This window comes from Solanum pennellii, chromosome 10 (genome assembly GCF_001406875.1).
Source record: "Solanum pennellii chromosome 10, SPENNV200".
NCBI lineage: Eukaryota > Viridiplantae > Streptophyta > Magnoliopsida > Solanales > Solanaceae > Solanum > Solanum pennellii.
Window position 1 is genome coordinate 78,583,870 of NC_028646.1, and position 17,350 is coordinate 78,601,219.

The 17,350-nt window shown below is 33.1% G+C and overlaps 4 protein-coding genes across 5 annotated transcripts; 1 reads left to right on the forward strand and 3 right to left on the reverse strand.

Moving 5' to 3' along the window:
- Positions 1-5: 5 nt before the first annotated feature.
- Positions 6-2,001, reverse strand: LOC107032016. Of its 2 annotated transcripts, none has more exons than XM_015233569.2 (2): positions 1,604-2,001; positions 6-828 (listed from the first exon to the last, which is right to left on the reverse strand). In XM_015233569.2, exon 2 carries the CDS (start codon positions 728-730, stop codon positions 311-313), a length of 420 nt encoding a protein of 139 aa, XP_015089055.1. In that variant the 5' UTR covers positions 731-828; positions 1,604-2,001; the 3' UTR covers positions 6-310. The 2 variants fall into 2 exon arrangements, with proteins under 2 accessions (XP_015089055.1, XP_015089054.1); XM_015233568.2 differs by having other exon boundaries at positions 6-761; positions 1,604-1,984.
- A 1,553-nt stretch (positions 2,002-3,554) lies between these two features.
- LOC107001828 lies at positions 3,555-5,924 on the reverse strand. Its single transcript, XM_015199789.2, has 6 exons — positions 5,187-5,924; positions 4,606-4,792; positions 4,452-4,528; positions 4,282-4,370; positions 3,966-4,035; positions 3,555-3,880 (listed from the first exon to the last, which is right to left on the reverse strand). Exons 1-6 carry the CDS (start codon positions 5,724-5,726, stop codon positions 3,719-3,721), a joined length of 1,125 nt encoding a protein of 374 aa, XP_015055275.1. The 5' UTR covers positions 5,727-5,924; the 3' UTR covers positions 3,555-3,718.
- Positions 5,925-9,171: 3,247 nt separating this feature from the next.
- Positions 9,172-10,621, reverse strand: LOC107032049. Its single transcript, XM_015233608.2, has one exon. The coding sequence runs from the start codon at positions 10,442-10,444 to the stop codon at positions 9,389-9,391; it is 1,056 nt and encodes a 351-aa protein (XP_015089094.1). The 5' UTR covers positions 10,445-10,621; the 3' UTR covers positions 9,172-9,388.
- Positions 10,622-12,402: 1,781 nt separating this feature from the next.
- Positions 12,403-16,478, forward strand: LOC107031937 (zinc finger CCCH domain-containing protein 14-like). The gene is made up of 3 exons (XM_015233451.1): positions 12,403-12,694; positions 13,858-13,918; positions 15,412-16,478. Exons 1-3 carry the CDS (start codon positions 12,622-12,624, stop codon positions 16,145-16,147), a joined length of 870 nt encoding a protein of 289 aa, XP_015088937.1. The 5' UTR covers positions 12,403-12,621; the 3' UTR covers positions 16,148-16,478.
- The last annotated feature ends 872 nt before the right edge of the window (positions 16,479-17,350 follow it).

Below are 17,350 nucleotides of genomic sequence, written 5' to 3' on the forward strand. Positions count from 1 at the left end.
ATACACCTCAAAAAAAACATAATACAGATTCAAAACCAAAGAAGGGTATCATACATATAAAATCAAAGGCGACAAAGATTAGAGTACACGGGAAAATATTGCTTAGTTTTCCATGACATATGCAAGACAAGGAACCTGCTAAGCGATTAGCAGCAGCAGCAGCACATTGAAATCTACTAGAATTTGAACAAATTCAGTTCTTCTGCAAGTTTTAGCTAAATTTCAAAAAACAAGAAACAATAACAAGGGGCAAAATGAAAAGCATATATAGATCAGTATAGAATCAGTCCTCAATAGCAAAGAGAGCTGTTCATCTGCACTCAACGCCAACTTCAGCAGCTCGCCTAGGCTTGTTTTTCCTTCTACTCCCGTTTTGTCTAAATCCAACCGACTTTATTAACTCATTAGAGTTAGTTTTGTTCCCAACACCATTTTCCCCTTTCGTCGAATCTACTTCCTTGACTTGTGAAGTTCTCTTCCTCTTCTTTCCATTCACAACACCTTGGTTCTTGACATCTTTATTAATGACAGAACCTTTTGTATTCTCACTGTCATCTCCTTCTTCTTTTACTTTCATTGCTTCTTCTTCTTCTTCTTCTTCTTCCCCTATTTCATCCTTTGATGGCTTCAGTGGTCTTCCCCTTCTCCTGATTGGTATCTTCTCTTCTTCACCACTTCCGAGATCCTCACGAACAGATTGCTTCTTTCCCTTTCCTCTTCCTCTACCCATTGTACAAAGCTCGAAATTCTGCTGGTGACAACTTCAATAAATCCAAATCTCAGAAGCCTTAAACCAGTATGTGACACTCCAAAAAATTGAAAAAAATCCTATAAATTATATGAAAACAGCAGATTAGAGTTAGACTGAACCTCACAATTTAAGGATCAAATATCAACATGAACAGTAAAGATAAAAATGTTATCTTTGATTGAAGTTTATCCTTAGAACTTAAACTGATATCAAATAAATACAAATAAAAACTTAAGAACTTTTCTTCACAAACAATCAAAACTATGTCTTCCAACTTGACCATAGTTCATACCAGGACAAGAAATACAGATAACGATTCAAACGAAACACGAATCCATCATAAATTATACAAATACTAGAGCTTAAACAAACTAAATCCAGTGGGCTTTAGAAGATTCAGGACAAAAATATGCAACCACAAAAAAGATTAGTTCAAAACACAACTTCCCCATATCCGACATTCATCAGACAACAATAAACACAGATACTTTCAGCCATATCTATAAAAATCAAATCAAGAACATCAACAACACAAAACAGAAACACACAGTAGCTTTTTACATTCAAACTCAAACAGGATGACAAAAAATCTAATGTAACTTTTCAGTACAACAGAACACAACATATAACCTCAACCATATCCATAAAAACCAAATCAAGAACATCAAGATAAAAACATACAGTACCTTTTTTAACATACAAACTCAAACAGGATGACAAAAAATTTAAAAATGAAACTTTTCAGTACAATAAATCAATAAAGATTCAATCTTTTCAAAACCCCACAAAGAATCTATCATCAAACATTAGTTTAATGATTTTTTTTTGAAATTAAAAGCAAGAGAAACATACCCAAAAAAATCAAACTTTTCAAGAATCATCCACCATTTTGCATCTTTAAGCAAAACCCCATTTCTTCAAATCTCATAAAACCAATCCAAACAAAAGGAAATCTCAAGACTCTGATGGGTTGAAAAGTGATGAAAGTATAGAAGCTAAATATTTATTTTTGTAAGTGATGAATTTTTATTTTTATTTTTTTTTGACAAGAATGAAAAATATAGGGAGAAAACAGATCAAAATGAAAACTTTAACATGTGAATGAAGTTTTGAGAAATATGAATCTTTGCCATTAGAGAGTTGAGAGGTGAGATAATAAGCTAAAGGCAGAGAGGCAAAGCCAAAGAAGACTACACAAATGAAAAAAGAGAAATAGTAGAAGTAGTAGTAGAAGAAAATGTTGAAGAGATAATTTATTTATCTCAATGGGCTATTTTTGGCAAAATTAGGGTAAAAAAATAAAAATAAATAAATAAATAAATATAAATGTTGAAGAAATAATTTCTTTATCTCAATGGGCTATTTTTGGCAAAAATTAGGGTAAAAAATTAAAAACAAAAAAAAATAATTATATATATATATATGTGTGTGTGAAAAAAAAAAGGGAAGTGGAGTGTGGGAATTAAGAGTTCATTGAAAAAGAAAAGAAGAAAAAACATATTTTAAATAGGAATAGATTGAATTTATAGGGGTGAATTGAAGTTTATAAGTTTTGATAAGGACTTCAAATTAATATTATAATAATTACGGGGTTTACAATTAAATATATATAAATATTTAGTGAATTATATACGTATATACATAAAAATTAATGAATTTACGTGAATTTGTAATCAACTTAATAATCGTCCAGAGTTATTTTATATGATCCTCTATCCTTGTGATTTTTAGTGAAATTCTTGATACATAAACTAAATTAATATAGATTGATTAATTATTGTATATAATATTTGTTTAAGAAAAAATAACTTATAATGTATGTGGGATTTTTCGATATAAATTTGAATTTAATAAGAGTTTAGTGTGGACAAGTATACATGAGCGACAAATAAAAAAATTCGTAATATGTATCATATCATGAAAAATACGTAATAAAATACGATTCAAATGAGTTGAATAAGGAGAAAGTATTTCCAACAATAAGGAAAATAATGATTTTTAACCTTATAATAATTTCACTTCTCATGATTATCTTATTAATTTTATTTTTTATTTGTATAAATCATCATGAAATTAGAGAGTACTTTTGTCTTTAAATATTAGCAATAAATAGTCTTTACATATTTGAATCCTTTTAGAACCCAATTAGTATGTAGTATGTATGTACAATGGCTAAATTATTAAATTCGATATGGAAATGACTAAAAAGCCCTTCTCTTTGTTGGGCTGTCTGCTTCACACATGTTCATGGGTCCCACATGTTGAGTTGGTTACTGCTAAGCTTGATGACTTGGTCCTGTCAAAAGGCAGATACTTGAGTAGGTTGGTTGATATGGGCCTATTACTAAGCCCAATTTACTAAATGGGCCTATTAATAGGCCCAACAATAACTTGTGGTTAAATCCGCTCCAGTTTACGCTTGATCCAACTCGTTGATCCGAGATAATAGAGGTGTGCATGCTTTGGTAAATAACAAACTACCACCCGAATAGTCTACTCAACCAAATGTTGTATTCAGATCGGGATAACCTAAACTACAACAAGCGTGTTGTCTTGAGATTAGTGAGTGAGCAGTCTGTAATCATTCACCTCATGAGTTTGATCAAGGTCAAGTTTACGCTTGACCTAACTTGTTGATCCGCGATAATAAGGGTGTGCTTACTTTGGTAAATATTGAACCACCACCAAAATAGTCAACCTTGCATTATTCGACCCAATGTTGTAGTCAGGTCGAGCAACCTAGACTACAACAAGGGTGTTGTCTCGAGGTGAAAGAGCAGTCTGTAATCCTTCACCCCATGAGTCAATTGAATACTTGGGACCTTATATGAATCATTTCATTTCATTACATTTTTACCTATGTAGCCAACATAATCATTGACATATACTAAGTTTGATAATAAACAACCTAATTTTTCAGCATAACTTCAGACTGTATTTTACATTTGTTACAAGTTGCTTGACAAGCTAATTATCAGAGTCTTCTACAACCAGAATTTCTACACCAGGAGATGAAATGTTTGAATTCCGCGTCCCCAACAGAGTCATGTTTGTCTTTCGTTGTTGATCAAGTATCATCTTCAACTTCTTTGCTTGTTCTTCGATCCTCATTTGTAACGTTCGTTGTGTCTATATTGTTACATGAAGAAAGAACATGATTCAGAAAGTTTGGTTGGAAATGTTATTTTGTTATAGCTAAGTACAAATGACATACCTCTAGTTGCTCATGAAGACACCTTTGTACTTCTAGTTGCATTTTCAGTGCTTCCTTGATTTCTCTTCCACTGCAAACAAGTTGGACATCAATTGAAGTGATCGACGAATAGTAGAGTTAACTTCCTCTGTTTCAACTTGATTGTCTGGTTTTGACTTGACACGGAGTTTAAGAAGAAAGAAAAGAGTACTTTTGAATTTTGTGCGTCTTAAACTACACATAGGAACAATTTATGAAAACGTCTTTTAATCTTGTGGTCTAAAACATGTTATGTGAAAAGTTGAAACTGAAACTGAGGGAGTAGTAAATAGTGTACGTTTTGCTCTCGATATCTGTCATAGCATCTGAGCTGTTTCTCTTTTCGGATTTCCCTGCAGATTCTGGATGCTTTGCATTCCGATATTTCTGAAAAAATGCAAACAGTTACACAAGGAGAACATTACATATTAGTGAAACAAACTTATTTGTTTATGGATTACAAAGTACCTGCAAATGACTTTTAACATGATCAAGAGTTAAGCAATCTGAGTCCATCAGATTGAGTATTTGCTTCGGCGTAGCCTCTGAAAGACGAATGTAATGACAGTCAACAGCAAAAACGATCGATTCTATAGAGAGATAGAGTTTGGAATTCACTTACTGTCAGCTCCTCCAAGGCGATTTACACACTCAAGAAATCGATCGTGGAGATCTTCATTCCATCTGATTCTTGTCTTACTAGGCTTATGGAATACTCCAGAAGATGCAGAGTTATGAAAAGTAAGTGAAGGACTCGCGGGTTTTTCCCTCGTATTTGCCAATTGAGAGCAACACAAATCATGAGATAGCTGTGGGACAAATATAAGAAGACTCAGCACAGTACGCAGTCAGACATCTCTGTAACAATCATGTTTTCACACGAACCAATCTTTCATATTATGTTACGACAAACTAAGTGAAAGACTCGTTGATTGTTGCCTCGTATTTGCATATGGAGAGCAACACAAATCAAGAGAGTTTTGTGGGACAAAAATACGAGAATTCATAATGGTATACAGTCAGACATTTCTATAACAATCATTCTCTATAACAACATTTCACTATAAAAAAAACCATGTTTCTGTGGAACTAATCTTATTATATGTTCTTAATAACAATATTTTGCTATAGAAGCCAAAAATATATCAGAAGAAAACAACGTTGTTATAGAGAGATTTGACTAAATATTGAGAAAGTACTCACACAATAATCTTGATTTCCATCAAAAGGCAACGAAGGATGCCTTCGATATGAAGTATCGAATTCTCCCAGCAACTCATTTTTCAGATGCAGCAGACTCTCTTTCTCTGCTTCTGATACATCAGAAAATGGACTAGTTGAGAATTCTGTCCTGATGAATGACGGCATAGAGATCTCGTGTCGAAAATCTGGCTCAGCTTGTACTAATGGATCTTCCAAGATACCATTTTTACATTGTTGAGGATCAAATGATGACATTTGAACGTCACAATTCTTGATCAATTCTGAAGTATCATATTGATTATCATATTGTGTCAACCCGAGGCAAGGTTCTGTAGCGAAAAACGCTGAAGAAGGGGAACCAATACAGTTGATTATGCTACTTGAAGATGAACTAGCAATAGGCAAACAGGTTCCCATATATGATGGATACTGTATTTCTTGATCAACTAAGTTCTGAGCTGAATTTTTCGGTACTTCAAAACTATAATCACTCGAAAAGTACTCATTCCCCTGAGTAATAATAAACCTCTGGATACTCATTATGATCAAGAAACAAATGTGGATTTGCTTGAACTTTTCAAGATTTCAAAGGAGTATTTCAATTGAAATTTTCGTGTCTCAATGAATCCGATAAGGTTAACAGGAGACGCGGAATCAAGAAAACGAGTATGAATATTCAGTAAACTCAAAATGCAGCAGTATTATATTTCAGATTGACAGCTCCTGAATACACATTTTCAAATTTTTATACATCTAGAAGTCTTTAGAAAACAAGATATACAATATGTCAACGACGCGAAAAATGCCAGCTTCATTGATTATTCTATAATGTATAATACTGACAGGGACTAATAAACAATCCCTTTGACAAAACCAAAGCCAGAACATTATAATTTAGTAATAGAAGAAAACAAATGCCAACTTGGTAAACCATAGGTGAAATGTTACTTCAAGCATTCCACAGGTCGAACCTGTGACCTATATATCAAGCATCAGTTGTTGATTCCACAGCTCAAACCTGTGACCCATAGATCAAGCATCAGTTGCTGATTCCACAGCTCGAACCTATGACCTATACATCAAGCATCAGTTGTTGATTCCACAGCTCTAACCAGTGACCTATACATCAAGAATTAGTTGTTGACTTTGCATAGTATGTGGCCTATAGATCAAGCATCAGTTACTTGTTGATTCCACAGCTCGAACCTGTGACCTATACATCAAGAATCATTGTTAATTCCACAGCTCGAACATGTGACCTATAGGTCAAGCATCAGTTGCTTGTTGAATCTACAGCTCGAACCTGTGACCTATAGATCACACATAGATAACGTTATCGTTGGTCCAATGCTTCTAGAGACCTAAAATGACATTTGTTGTACTAATAAACAAATTAAAAATGGGAATCTTGAATGAGCTAGACTATGTTCAAACCTCATTTTATATTTCATCTTTCATGTAAATAAGATCTAGTTTGATTCTCCAATCATATTCCTATTTTTATTGTTTATTTTTCTATCATTAGAAACATTCCCACCTCAATATTCCTTCTTCATATTATATTTTGGACCAGTTATTTTCAGCAAGCACGATAATTAAAATGAATCGGAGAAAATATGTGAATTGTTATAGGTCTACATCAAGCATATATATGCAAAAGTCATATACCATGTATTTGGTATCAAAACAAATTGAGCCTAAAATTAGTTTGAATCTCTTTGTAAAAATCAGCATGTGTAGGTGACAGCAGATTCTTTCACAAAGCTTTTGACATTATTGAATATTCAAATATTTGTTTTTTTAATAAGTAAAATCAAATCAGAATATTATAATATAAGTAATATATTTTATCAAATATTATAAGCATGAAGCCTTTGGAAGTTCCACTAAGTATAACATCTCATTAATCATTATTTATTTGGATATAAGAAAGTGATTTTAGATAAAAGAGTTTGAAAATCGAGGATTATGGTAGGTATTTAGTATTTAGATGAGCGATTTCTCGCTTTTTAATGGTAGAGCTTGGTTTTAGCCTAGAGCACATATTTATTTGATTTCTTATCAGTAGTATTACAGTAATGCTAGCGTTATCTTATTCTTCAATCTTATTACTATTGTTATTTTTTTTACACTGGTTAGCTTTAATATATTTTATGTCAGTATCGTTTTATCTTCAATATTTTCATCATAATTTTTTTTTGCTATGGACTTTTAAGAAACTTTTGTAAACGCCTTTTCTTAAGCCAAGTGTCTATTTGAAACTCTATCTGTCCCCAAAGTTACGTAACAATATGGATATAAAATTTAAAATTTGTATACACCCTATCTCCTTCAAATATCACCTATGAGACTATACTAGATGTGTTATCGTTGTTATATAAAGGATTTATAAAATTTTGAGGATAATTCTTTAATGAAGGTCAATAGGAAATGGTCTAATGTGTGCTTGTGGCCTCCAACTTTATAAATATAAGAATAAATTGTTTAAGATTATAAAAATAGAAATATTAAAGTCAAAATATGATTTACACATATAAAATTGAACGATCTTCAACTTGTTTGATAAAATTTGTCAAATTCCATAAATTATACTCACCAAAAAGGTTTGCATATGTGTGTGCACAAAATAATTTTTAAAATATATAAAATAAATTGTGTTCATTCTGAACGCGCACTTTGAATTATAGATTTTATCTCTTCACGTAAAATGTAAATAAGAAAAAAAAAACAATCAAATATCTTGTATATGTACAATATATACTATTTTTTGCCTTCTAAATTGTTGAAAGGACAATTAAAGTATAAAATATTCAAGTCGTTGGCCAATTTGTATATACTTAAAAAGTCATGTCAAAGCATGCAATTTTATGATATATCCATTTTTTTAAAATCTTTGATTATAAGAAAATTATTTTATTCGGTGTATAATTAGATTTTCAATAGATCTTGTCATTTTCGGTAATATGTATTAATTCAATCATAAATGATGTTTTTCACAATAAAATTTATAAATTCTTATCCAAGATCAATAATGCTTCAAAACGATTATGTGACCTCCCCGAATCAGACAAAGCTTTTGCAACTTTTTGATTAATGTCCATAACTGATAATCCAACTCAATTGATTAATTGGATATACATATTGGGCCTCATTAACGGGCTCCGTTATTCTATGTTTCTCCACTTAAATATCAAGTTTTTAAGATATCTTAGAAATTGTTACTTTTAGTTTAGCCTAACCATAGCATAATTAATAACTAAGAAATCCACGAGGGTCAGTGCTACGATTCAAATTTCAATGAATAATCCTTTACCTAGTCAGAGTTTGAACTCATAATATGCGTATGAGTCAGACCCATATCATTGTTTAACTCGTTTTCGATCAAGTCATATTCATCCAGACCCGTCTAAGGGCCTGTAGTACGATTCATATTTCAATGAATAGCCCTTCACCTTACTAGAGTTTGAACTCATGATACTCATTTGAGTTAGATTTATATCATTGTTTAATTCCATTTTTGATTGACTCATATTTAACTCGATCGACTCGAGCTTCTGTGCTGCAATTCAAGTTTCAACGAATCCTTTACCTAACTAGAGTTTGAACTCATGATATAATTATGAGTCAGATCCATATCATTGTTTAACTCTTTTTCGATCGATTCATATTCGACTCGACCCACTCGTTTGCTACTAGTTCTCTGATCTACACGTATGCGCTTACTAGACTAAAGCCACGAGACAAGGCAGATAAACTTACCATTAGAACAACGCCTCTGACTAATGAAACAATGGATAGGGCATTCCTCAAGCTAGTTACCTAGACATCACGTATTGTGCTTTAACCATCAGAGCAAAACCCCAGACTCCCACTGTAATCTCACAAGTAAAGTCGGGGAGGGTGATGTGTACGCAACTCATGATAAATGAAATTATAATAATTCAACAAGTTATCAAAAAACACCAATTTAACTTGTAAACATAGATTTTAAACCATAATTTTCCCTCCATATATTATACTATAAAAATCTTATCAAAACAAGATGTTTTCTATTATATTACTTCACCTTAAACCCCTCAAAAACCCTTTAAACAAATACAAAGGTATAACCCTATCCACCATAAACAACAACATAATTCGATCGAAATAAGAACGATTCTGAAATAATCGAAACCTTCAAGTACGAAGCAATGTCGACTAGTTTAAGCCTTTTTCGAGTCCTCGTTGACATTAACATCCCCCTCTGTTGATTTCCCATTGCTCCTACGATCACCGGAGTATTTAGCCTTGGTGTTGTTCTCTGCATCTCTGTTACTCCGGCTATTGAATTCATTCGTCGGAAAGTTGAACTTTTTCGAAGCGATTTCAGATCTTAAATCACTCAAAGCATTTCTCAACAATCCATTTTCAGCTTGTATGGTCTCCAGCTGCTGCTTCACATCCAAACAAGCTTGTGTCAGATCAGCATTTCTGGGCAAATTGTTAGCTTTCTTCGAATCATCACTCGATAAATGTTCGATACCGATCTTATTCATCACCAGCAATGGACAATGACGGAACGAAATGGCGGCCGGCGACGGGAAGTTGGTGTTACCCAGGATAGCAGTATCCGGATCCTCCACTGCAGGAACTTTAGGAAACCTGAGACCCCATCGGAAGTTCACCACAGCCCGGTTTCTCACCGGGAACGAAGTCCGGGCACTAACCACCGCGCCGGAGAACAAGTTTTCCACAGCTCCGGCGACGGCAGATTCCTCCGGGAAAACCCCGACTTTGCTGCCGAGAAACGCTGCTTTCTCTTGGAAATAATCGGTTTTCATCACCGGAGTCTCGAAATTGTTTTGAATCGGATCAATCCCATTCGATTTCGAGCTCAAACTCTTCGTAAGAGCCGAAGAGGAGTGCGATTTCTTCACACAAAAATCCCCAAATTGAGGTTTGAAATGAATGAAGAAGTTAGGGTTTTGATTCCCAACCAAATTGAACTCAGCACTCATGGTAAACGGACTAGATACCGGAGACCCAAAATGCCCAATCCCAGTTTTGAACACAAAATTAAACGGATTGAACGAATCATTCGGCCGATAAGCAACTTTGAACGAAGGCCCAGAATCAAACAAAGTTCCTAGACTCAACGATAACTCCTTCGATTCGCCGGCAACGATTCCTGATTGAAACGGAAAGTTCAACACACTCAGAGGAACTTTAGCTCTGATTAATGGCTTTTGTTCATCACGAAACTTGATTGAAGCTTTCATGTTTGTTTCTGTTTGAAAAAGACCCAATTCAGTAAAATGGATTAAGAACAAAACCCAATTCTCCGATTTGGATTTGGATGAGTGATGAACTGAGAAAGTTAGGGTTTATATAGCTGGATCTTGAAGAAGAAAGAGGGTTTAAGGGCTGCAATGGAGCGGAGATTCAGCTGAACTGAGCTGGCAGTGGTGAATGGGTTTTTTGGAGTATTTGGGGAGTCTATTTACTAAATTACCCCTAATCAAATCACCATTAAATATTACTAATTAATTTAAGGAAAAGTATATAATTAGACATAATTCAATCTATACATTTAAATAATTACCTATTATGATTTGGAGTCAGATATATTGAGATATTCGATCCATAAAATGAAGTTTTTGTCACTTAATTATCTTCTTAAGATGAATTTAAAAAAACACTACATTTAATTATAAGTTATCTCATAATTTTATCCCGATCAAACATGAATTTTAATCATCTTAAATTAGTCTCAAAATTAATTATACCTTATCTTTCATATTAAAGAGTCCTTAAGAATTCTAAATTCACTTTTCAATTTGTGTTTATTATTGTCAACCTATTCTATTTTATTGGAAATTTATTTTATGAAATAACTAGTCATGTTTAAACAAAAGGACAAAAAATGTTTGTTGATGGCTTTTTAGGAATTTAACAAATATATGATAATTTGGATTGATATAAGTAGGATTTTAGAGGGAAATGTCATGTTTTATATTTTTGAAATTCAAATTTTGTATTTGTTACAACTAAGGAAATTTGTGGCCACCTATCTGTAACTGATTGAAATTCAAATTTTAAATTATTCCAATCATTTATATTTTGACTTCTTATAAGTTTTTTAATTAGTTTACTAATACTGAAGTTATGTTTGGAAACAAATTTCCAGAATTTCAAATTCGATTTGAAGTTCACACTAAATTTTTGAAATATCTTTATGATTTAAATTACGTTTTCATTTTGTGATTATTTTAAATTCACACGAGAAATTAAACCTGTTTAATGAAAATTTATACATCTTTTAAGGAAAAAATGCATGTTTTTGCATGTATATTCAACCATCTTGACATGATTTTTTATCTTTATCTTTATTTTATTGAACTTCTTACTCAGTCATACCTATGAATATTATTTATACAAATTAAATTTGTCATGATTAATTATAAATTCAAGTAAGAAAATGCATAATTTAACTATTGTAATTCAGACAAGTGTATGTGTTATGTGTTTACTGGATTGGTATGAGATATCAACATTCAAACTGGTTAAACACATACACAAACTCTTTAACTCGTCTTCAAATTTCATTTTGACACTCTAACTCAAATTTATTTCATTTTAACCCTCTATTTCTATTTCTTACACGAGTTGAATTATCAAGTTCTTTACACCCTATTTCGAAGTAGTCTTCAGTTTTTGTCCATATTTCTCATGTAATGAAAATATATGTGCCAATATGCCCTTATATATGATCGATTTTATCTCAGTATAAGTTTGAGAAAACTCTTGCCTTGTTTTGTAATTGTAAAAAAAAAAATATCTGACATAAGTTGTGTAGTATCTAGTTCACTCGACATAAATTATGCTTCTTACGACATAACTCATGGAATATGAAACTTAAAACACACTAAACATCAATTATATAGAAATTAAGTTATGTCTTCTATGTAGTATTTTGTTTAATCTTAAATTGAACTTTATCTCAAATATAAAACTCAAACATTTGTGCAAATTATCCAAAATAGGCACAAAATCTAATTGAACTTGTACTTAATAATGGGCCTATTACTTATTATGGGCTATCAACCAACAAATAAGCCCAAAAAAGGAAAAAAAAAGCCCTAAAAGAGTAAAGTCCAATAACTCACGTGCTTACGCAAATTCTCACATCACAGCACGTGACTTTCCCTTATTTAAGATTTCGCTCAAAAAAAAATTCAGAAAATCCCGCGTGGATTCCAAATTCCCACTCTTAACTAAATTTAAATCCAAATTTTCAAATCCGGAAAAACTAATATACACTCACTCCGCCCCCCTTTCTTCACCAAAAAAAAAAAACCCTAGTTTTGGCCCGGCGATTTTGCTTCTAGCTCTTGATTTTTGTTGTTTTTTGTTAGTGATTTCTGGTTTTGTTGATCTGTGAGGTAAATTTGAAGCTATGGATTACAGAAAAAGGACTAGAAATGATGTTGGCGCTAATGTTAATGGCGGTGTGAAGAAATATAAGCCAGGTAAAAAAATTAAGCTGTTTATATATGGTTATATATTTTTTTAGTGTATTTATAGTAGATGTTGATTCTTTGTGTGTTTAATTTGTTATGTTTTGAGAGAATGGATGAAAATCTTTACTCTGCGACTTTATTACTAGTGTTTAGTTCTTCGGTGATGTTTCTTGTGTTAGTTTTAGGGTGTTTTATTTGCTGTGTCATGTGCGGAGTGTGGATTATGCAGTGTTCATTTGAATTTCTATTGGTATTAAGAAGTTAGTAGATTTAATAGTATTTATGTGGCTTAGAACCCTAAGTTTTCAGGTTCAAAACTTAGTGGAGACAAAAGTTACATGATATCTGTTGTTGGTGGGAGGTGATAGGTATCCTGTGGAATTAGTTGATTTAGGCGAAAGGTTGCCTAGGCACCATGATTATCTGAAAAAATTAATAGGATTTTACTATATAGGGGAAAAGAGAAATCAAATTTCTGTTTATGAGGTGAAAATCCTCTTGCTTTTTTGAATATATAAGAGAGGATGAGTAGCATTTATTAGAGCATTTCTTTTCCACTTCTGTGTACTCAGAAAGATGAAGAGCGGAATTTGAAGTTTATCTCGTTTGTGCCAAAGTAACAGATCAATGAATGTTCTGTTATGGAATAAAAGATTTAAGCACTGTAATATCATGTGCATAGGAGATGTGTAGATGGAACAATTAGGATGTATGAGATGTTTACTGAGGTTGGCTAAGGAGAGAGAAAAGTAGGCATGTTAACATCGTTTCAGCTGAACCCAACAAATCTTAAATATGTGGAGAATCATCAACAAAATTACACACTTGGATGTTTCTGCCATTTCTGTTATGGGTTCAAATGTAATAGTGTAGCATTGACCCCATCAAAATTATAATTTGGATCCGTTTATGCACATCTTACTTATGATGGAAACATTAATATACTGATTTTCTTGATGCAATATAGTTACCATTTTTTCTCTGATGAGATGGACTTGAGAAGATTTGGTGAACCTCTTACAAAATAGTTTCATACTTCCTGGAGTTTCTGCTTCTACCATATTAAGTTGTTTGTGCTGGAAATAAGAAATATGATCTGTCTAATTTTTGTCTAGAATAAATGTAAAAAGAAAGATTTCTAACTGGTATAAATAATTAATTCGGTTCAACAGAAGTGGACTCAATATCAGGTGGTGTAGGCAGCAAATCAAAGCCATGCACGAAGTTCTTCAGGTTCAAATCCTTGTCTACTTAATGAACTTTAATTTAGTATGGAATTTAAGTTATGTCAAGTGCAATATTTACAATTGCTAATATTTTTGTTGTGACACAAGCTGAACAAATGTAGATTTATGCTGGTCAGCTCGTGAGGCTGTTAAATGGTTAAAATGCTGTTGATGTTTAATGATTATGCAATTGTTCGTGAACAATTTTTTGTAGATTAATATTTCCAGCTACAATGCACTTTGGAGAAATGAAAAATGATTTCTAATATACCAACAGTCTTCTTAAATCTCTACCTTTTTTGTACTGTAATGGCATGTGCGTTCCAGTTATACATTTGAAAACAGGTATGCAACCACTTCCTTTTAATTAGATGGACTATGTCTATAATGATGATAAAAGTTATCTCTTATGGCCTAATAGGGATAGTTGTTAACATTTTAATGACTATTACAGTTGATATACTTCTTCTGATACTCAGTCTTGTAGTGAAGTTAATCTTGAAAACCAGTTTAGTTTGTCCTTCAGTAAGTGAATTATTGGTAAAAGTTTTAAGATGCAAAATAATACTCACTGGCACCTGTGAGGTCCAATTCTGCTTCTTTTGTTTGATGTGCTTCTTCAGTGTACCCTGTTTTCTTTTGTAGTTCTGGGAATAACTTTCTTCAATAAATTTTGCCGTCACTTTGGTGCTTGGGTTTATATGATACCGTATTTTCATCTGATTAAAAAACTGATTAGGTTTTATTTGTTGGTTGCTTAGTTGTTCAGTTGACAAGCCAAAATTATTTAAATGATTAATGGAAGCTGAGTTTGGCACTTTAACCAGGTGCAATTACTGTGTCTGAAGGACAGTTCCTTTTATGGATGCTGTGCCTGTGATTTGTTTCTTGATTTTTGTATTCTGAAACAATGTTCCTTCTTTTTTGCATTTTTAGCTGTTAGTATCTTCTGGTTCTTTTATGCATAATCCAGACATTCATTCTCATGAATATTTCTCATCCCCATTGTGCTGAATGGGCAAAAAGATGGGATTCTGTTGGACAGAAATGCTGGTCTTTCTTTTGATAATGATCTTATTTATTCTTAATTTTTCTGTGTTGGTAAGAAAACAACGACAAGAACAACAATACCCAAATGTCATCCTGGAAGTGGATATCTTATTTTGTTTATTACATAGTGTGGAGCAAAGTGAAGAGGTTCTCTTCCTGTTCCTGAAAGTTGGAACCAAGGACTCTGGACTCTAAACACCTACTCTCTTGCTTGTATATATTGTTTTCCTGGAATCATAATTGTCAGACCTGTTCACTTTTCCCTTGCTGTGCAATGCATTTTTGCGTTGTGTTTGGAAAGTACTGCAAATGAAATATCATAATCCAATTGTATGGAACTCTTATCTGCTTTCATCTGCTGTGCCTGCATTTGCCCATTCTGTCTAATTGTGATGGGAAATCTTTGTTTTGGTATGGTTTGAAGTTTATTTTTTATTTTTTGTTTTGCAGCACTGCTGGATGCCCCTTTGGTGAGAGCTGTCATTTCCTTCATTACGTCCCTGGTGGCTATAGTGCAGCGACCCAGATGATGAAATTGACACCAGCTCCATCTTTGAGAAATGCTGCAGCACCGCCTAATTCCAATGGAAATGCTCCTTCTTTGAAAACCAAACTTTGCAACAGATTCAGCACGGCGGAGGGATGCAAATTTGGAGACAAATGCAATTATGCTCATGGGGAGTGGGAACTTGGAAAGCCTACCATTCCTTCACAAGAGGATCCACGTGCAATGGGGTTTGGATCTATGCCAGTTCGTTTTGGTGGTGGGCGGGTGGAACCTGCTGCTAATTTTGGTACATCAGCCACTGCAAAGATCAGTGTAGATGCTTCCCTGGCTGGAGCCATCATTGGGAAGGGTGGAGTGAATTCTAAACAGATTTGTAGGCAGACAGGAGCCAAGCTGGCAATCCGTGATCATGAAACAGATGCAGATCTCCGAAACATTGAGTTAGAGGGCACGTTTGAACAAATTTCCCAGGCGAGTGCCATGGTTAGGGAGTTGATCAACAGCCTTGGTCCTGTAGGTGGCGGTGGAAGAACACATGGAAATTCTGGTGGCCCTGCTCCTCCAATGAACAACCTCAAGACAAAGTTGTGTGAGAATTTTGCTAAAGGATCTTGCACTTTTGGAGACAGGTGCCACTTTGCTCATGGTGCTGCTGAATTGCGGAAAACAGGAGAGTGACTGTAATAGTCCACTTCAATTTTTGTAGTACCTAGCTCTTTAGAACGCCCAGTTGTGTGTCCCATTGTATGATTCTTCTAAATTTTGGGCTCAGGTTATGAAATGCAATTTCATTGAGCTTTATTTTAGTATTCAGGCAGGGTTTTTGACATTTTATAAAATTAGAAATTGTAGCTGCAGTAATGAATGTTTGTCTTAGAAGTTTATTTTCTCTGATTCCCTTTGATCCAGTTGGTGTCTTTTTGAGCTCTGAGCTGTGCCTGTTTGAATATGTTAACTCCTGTTAAGAAAGGCAAAGAATTGGTGTAATGAGGTGCCTCTTAATTTTAAATTTTCTAATGTACTCTACAAATGCAAGAAGAATATAGATCTTTTCTAATGGCTATTGGGCCTTACTATATTGGGATATTCACAAATTCCAATTCTAATATTTATCAAATGTTAAGTTTTTTCAACCTCATATTCTTGCTATCAACATACTTCACCCCCTTAGTTCACAATTGTTTGGCATGTAATGTCCAAGATTATTGTAAATTTATACCATTAAGAAATAATTTTTTTTTCTAGTTTTGCCTTGATAATTATTTCATTTTGTTAAATTGAAAAGTTATGTAGATTTTTGATATTCTTGCTATATTAGGGTTATATTAGTCAAAATACACCATGTATTAAATTTTCTTTGCGGGGAGTGCATGACTTTACCCTGATAAACAATTGTGGACGGAGAGAGTAATTCTCAAGCTAATTTCATGAACATTAAATGGAATGTCCATTTTTAGTCCCTTAAATGAAGAAAAATGTCAGAAACATGTATAGAGATGTTATTTTCGATAGACCATGACTTAAAAAAAAACACATCAATGCAAAGAAACAATGAATAAAAAGAAATCATGACAAAATACTATAAAAACATTTTGAAAAAATAAACAATACTGAATTACGACAAAACAGTATTATAATCAAAATACAAGAAATAATATTGATATAAATCAAAATACAAGAAGTTAAAGAGATAAGTTGGCAAGTCAGGAATACATGATGAATTTTTTCAGGGTGTGTGAACTATTTTTACCACTACAAAAAACAAATAATTAAAAAAAAAAATAACTTTCTACTACCTATTAATCGTCTATTCTAATTCTTATCCAATAGGGCCATTAGAATAGGAGAAAAAAGGTGTGAATAATAATATTCCAGGTAAGC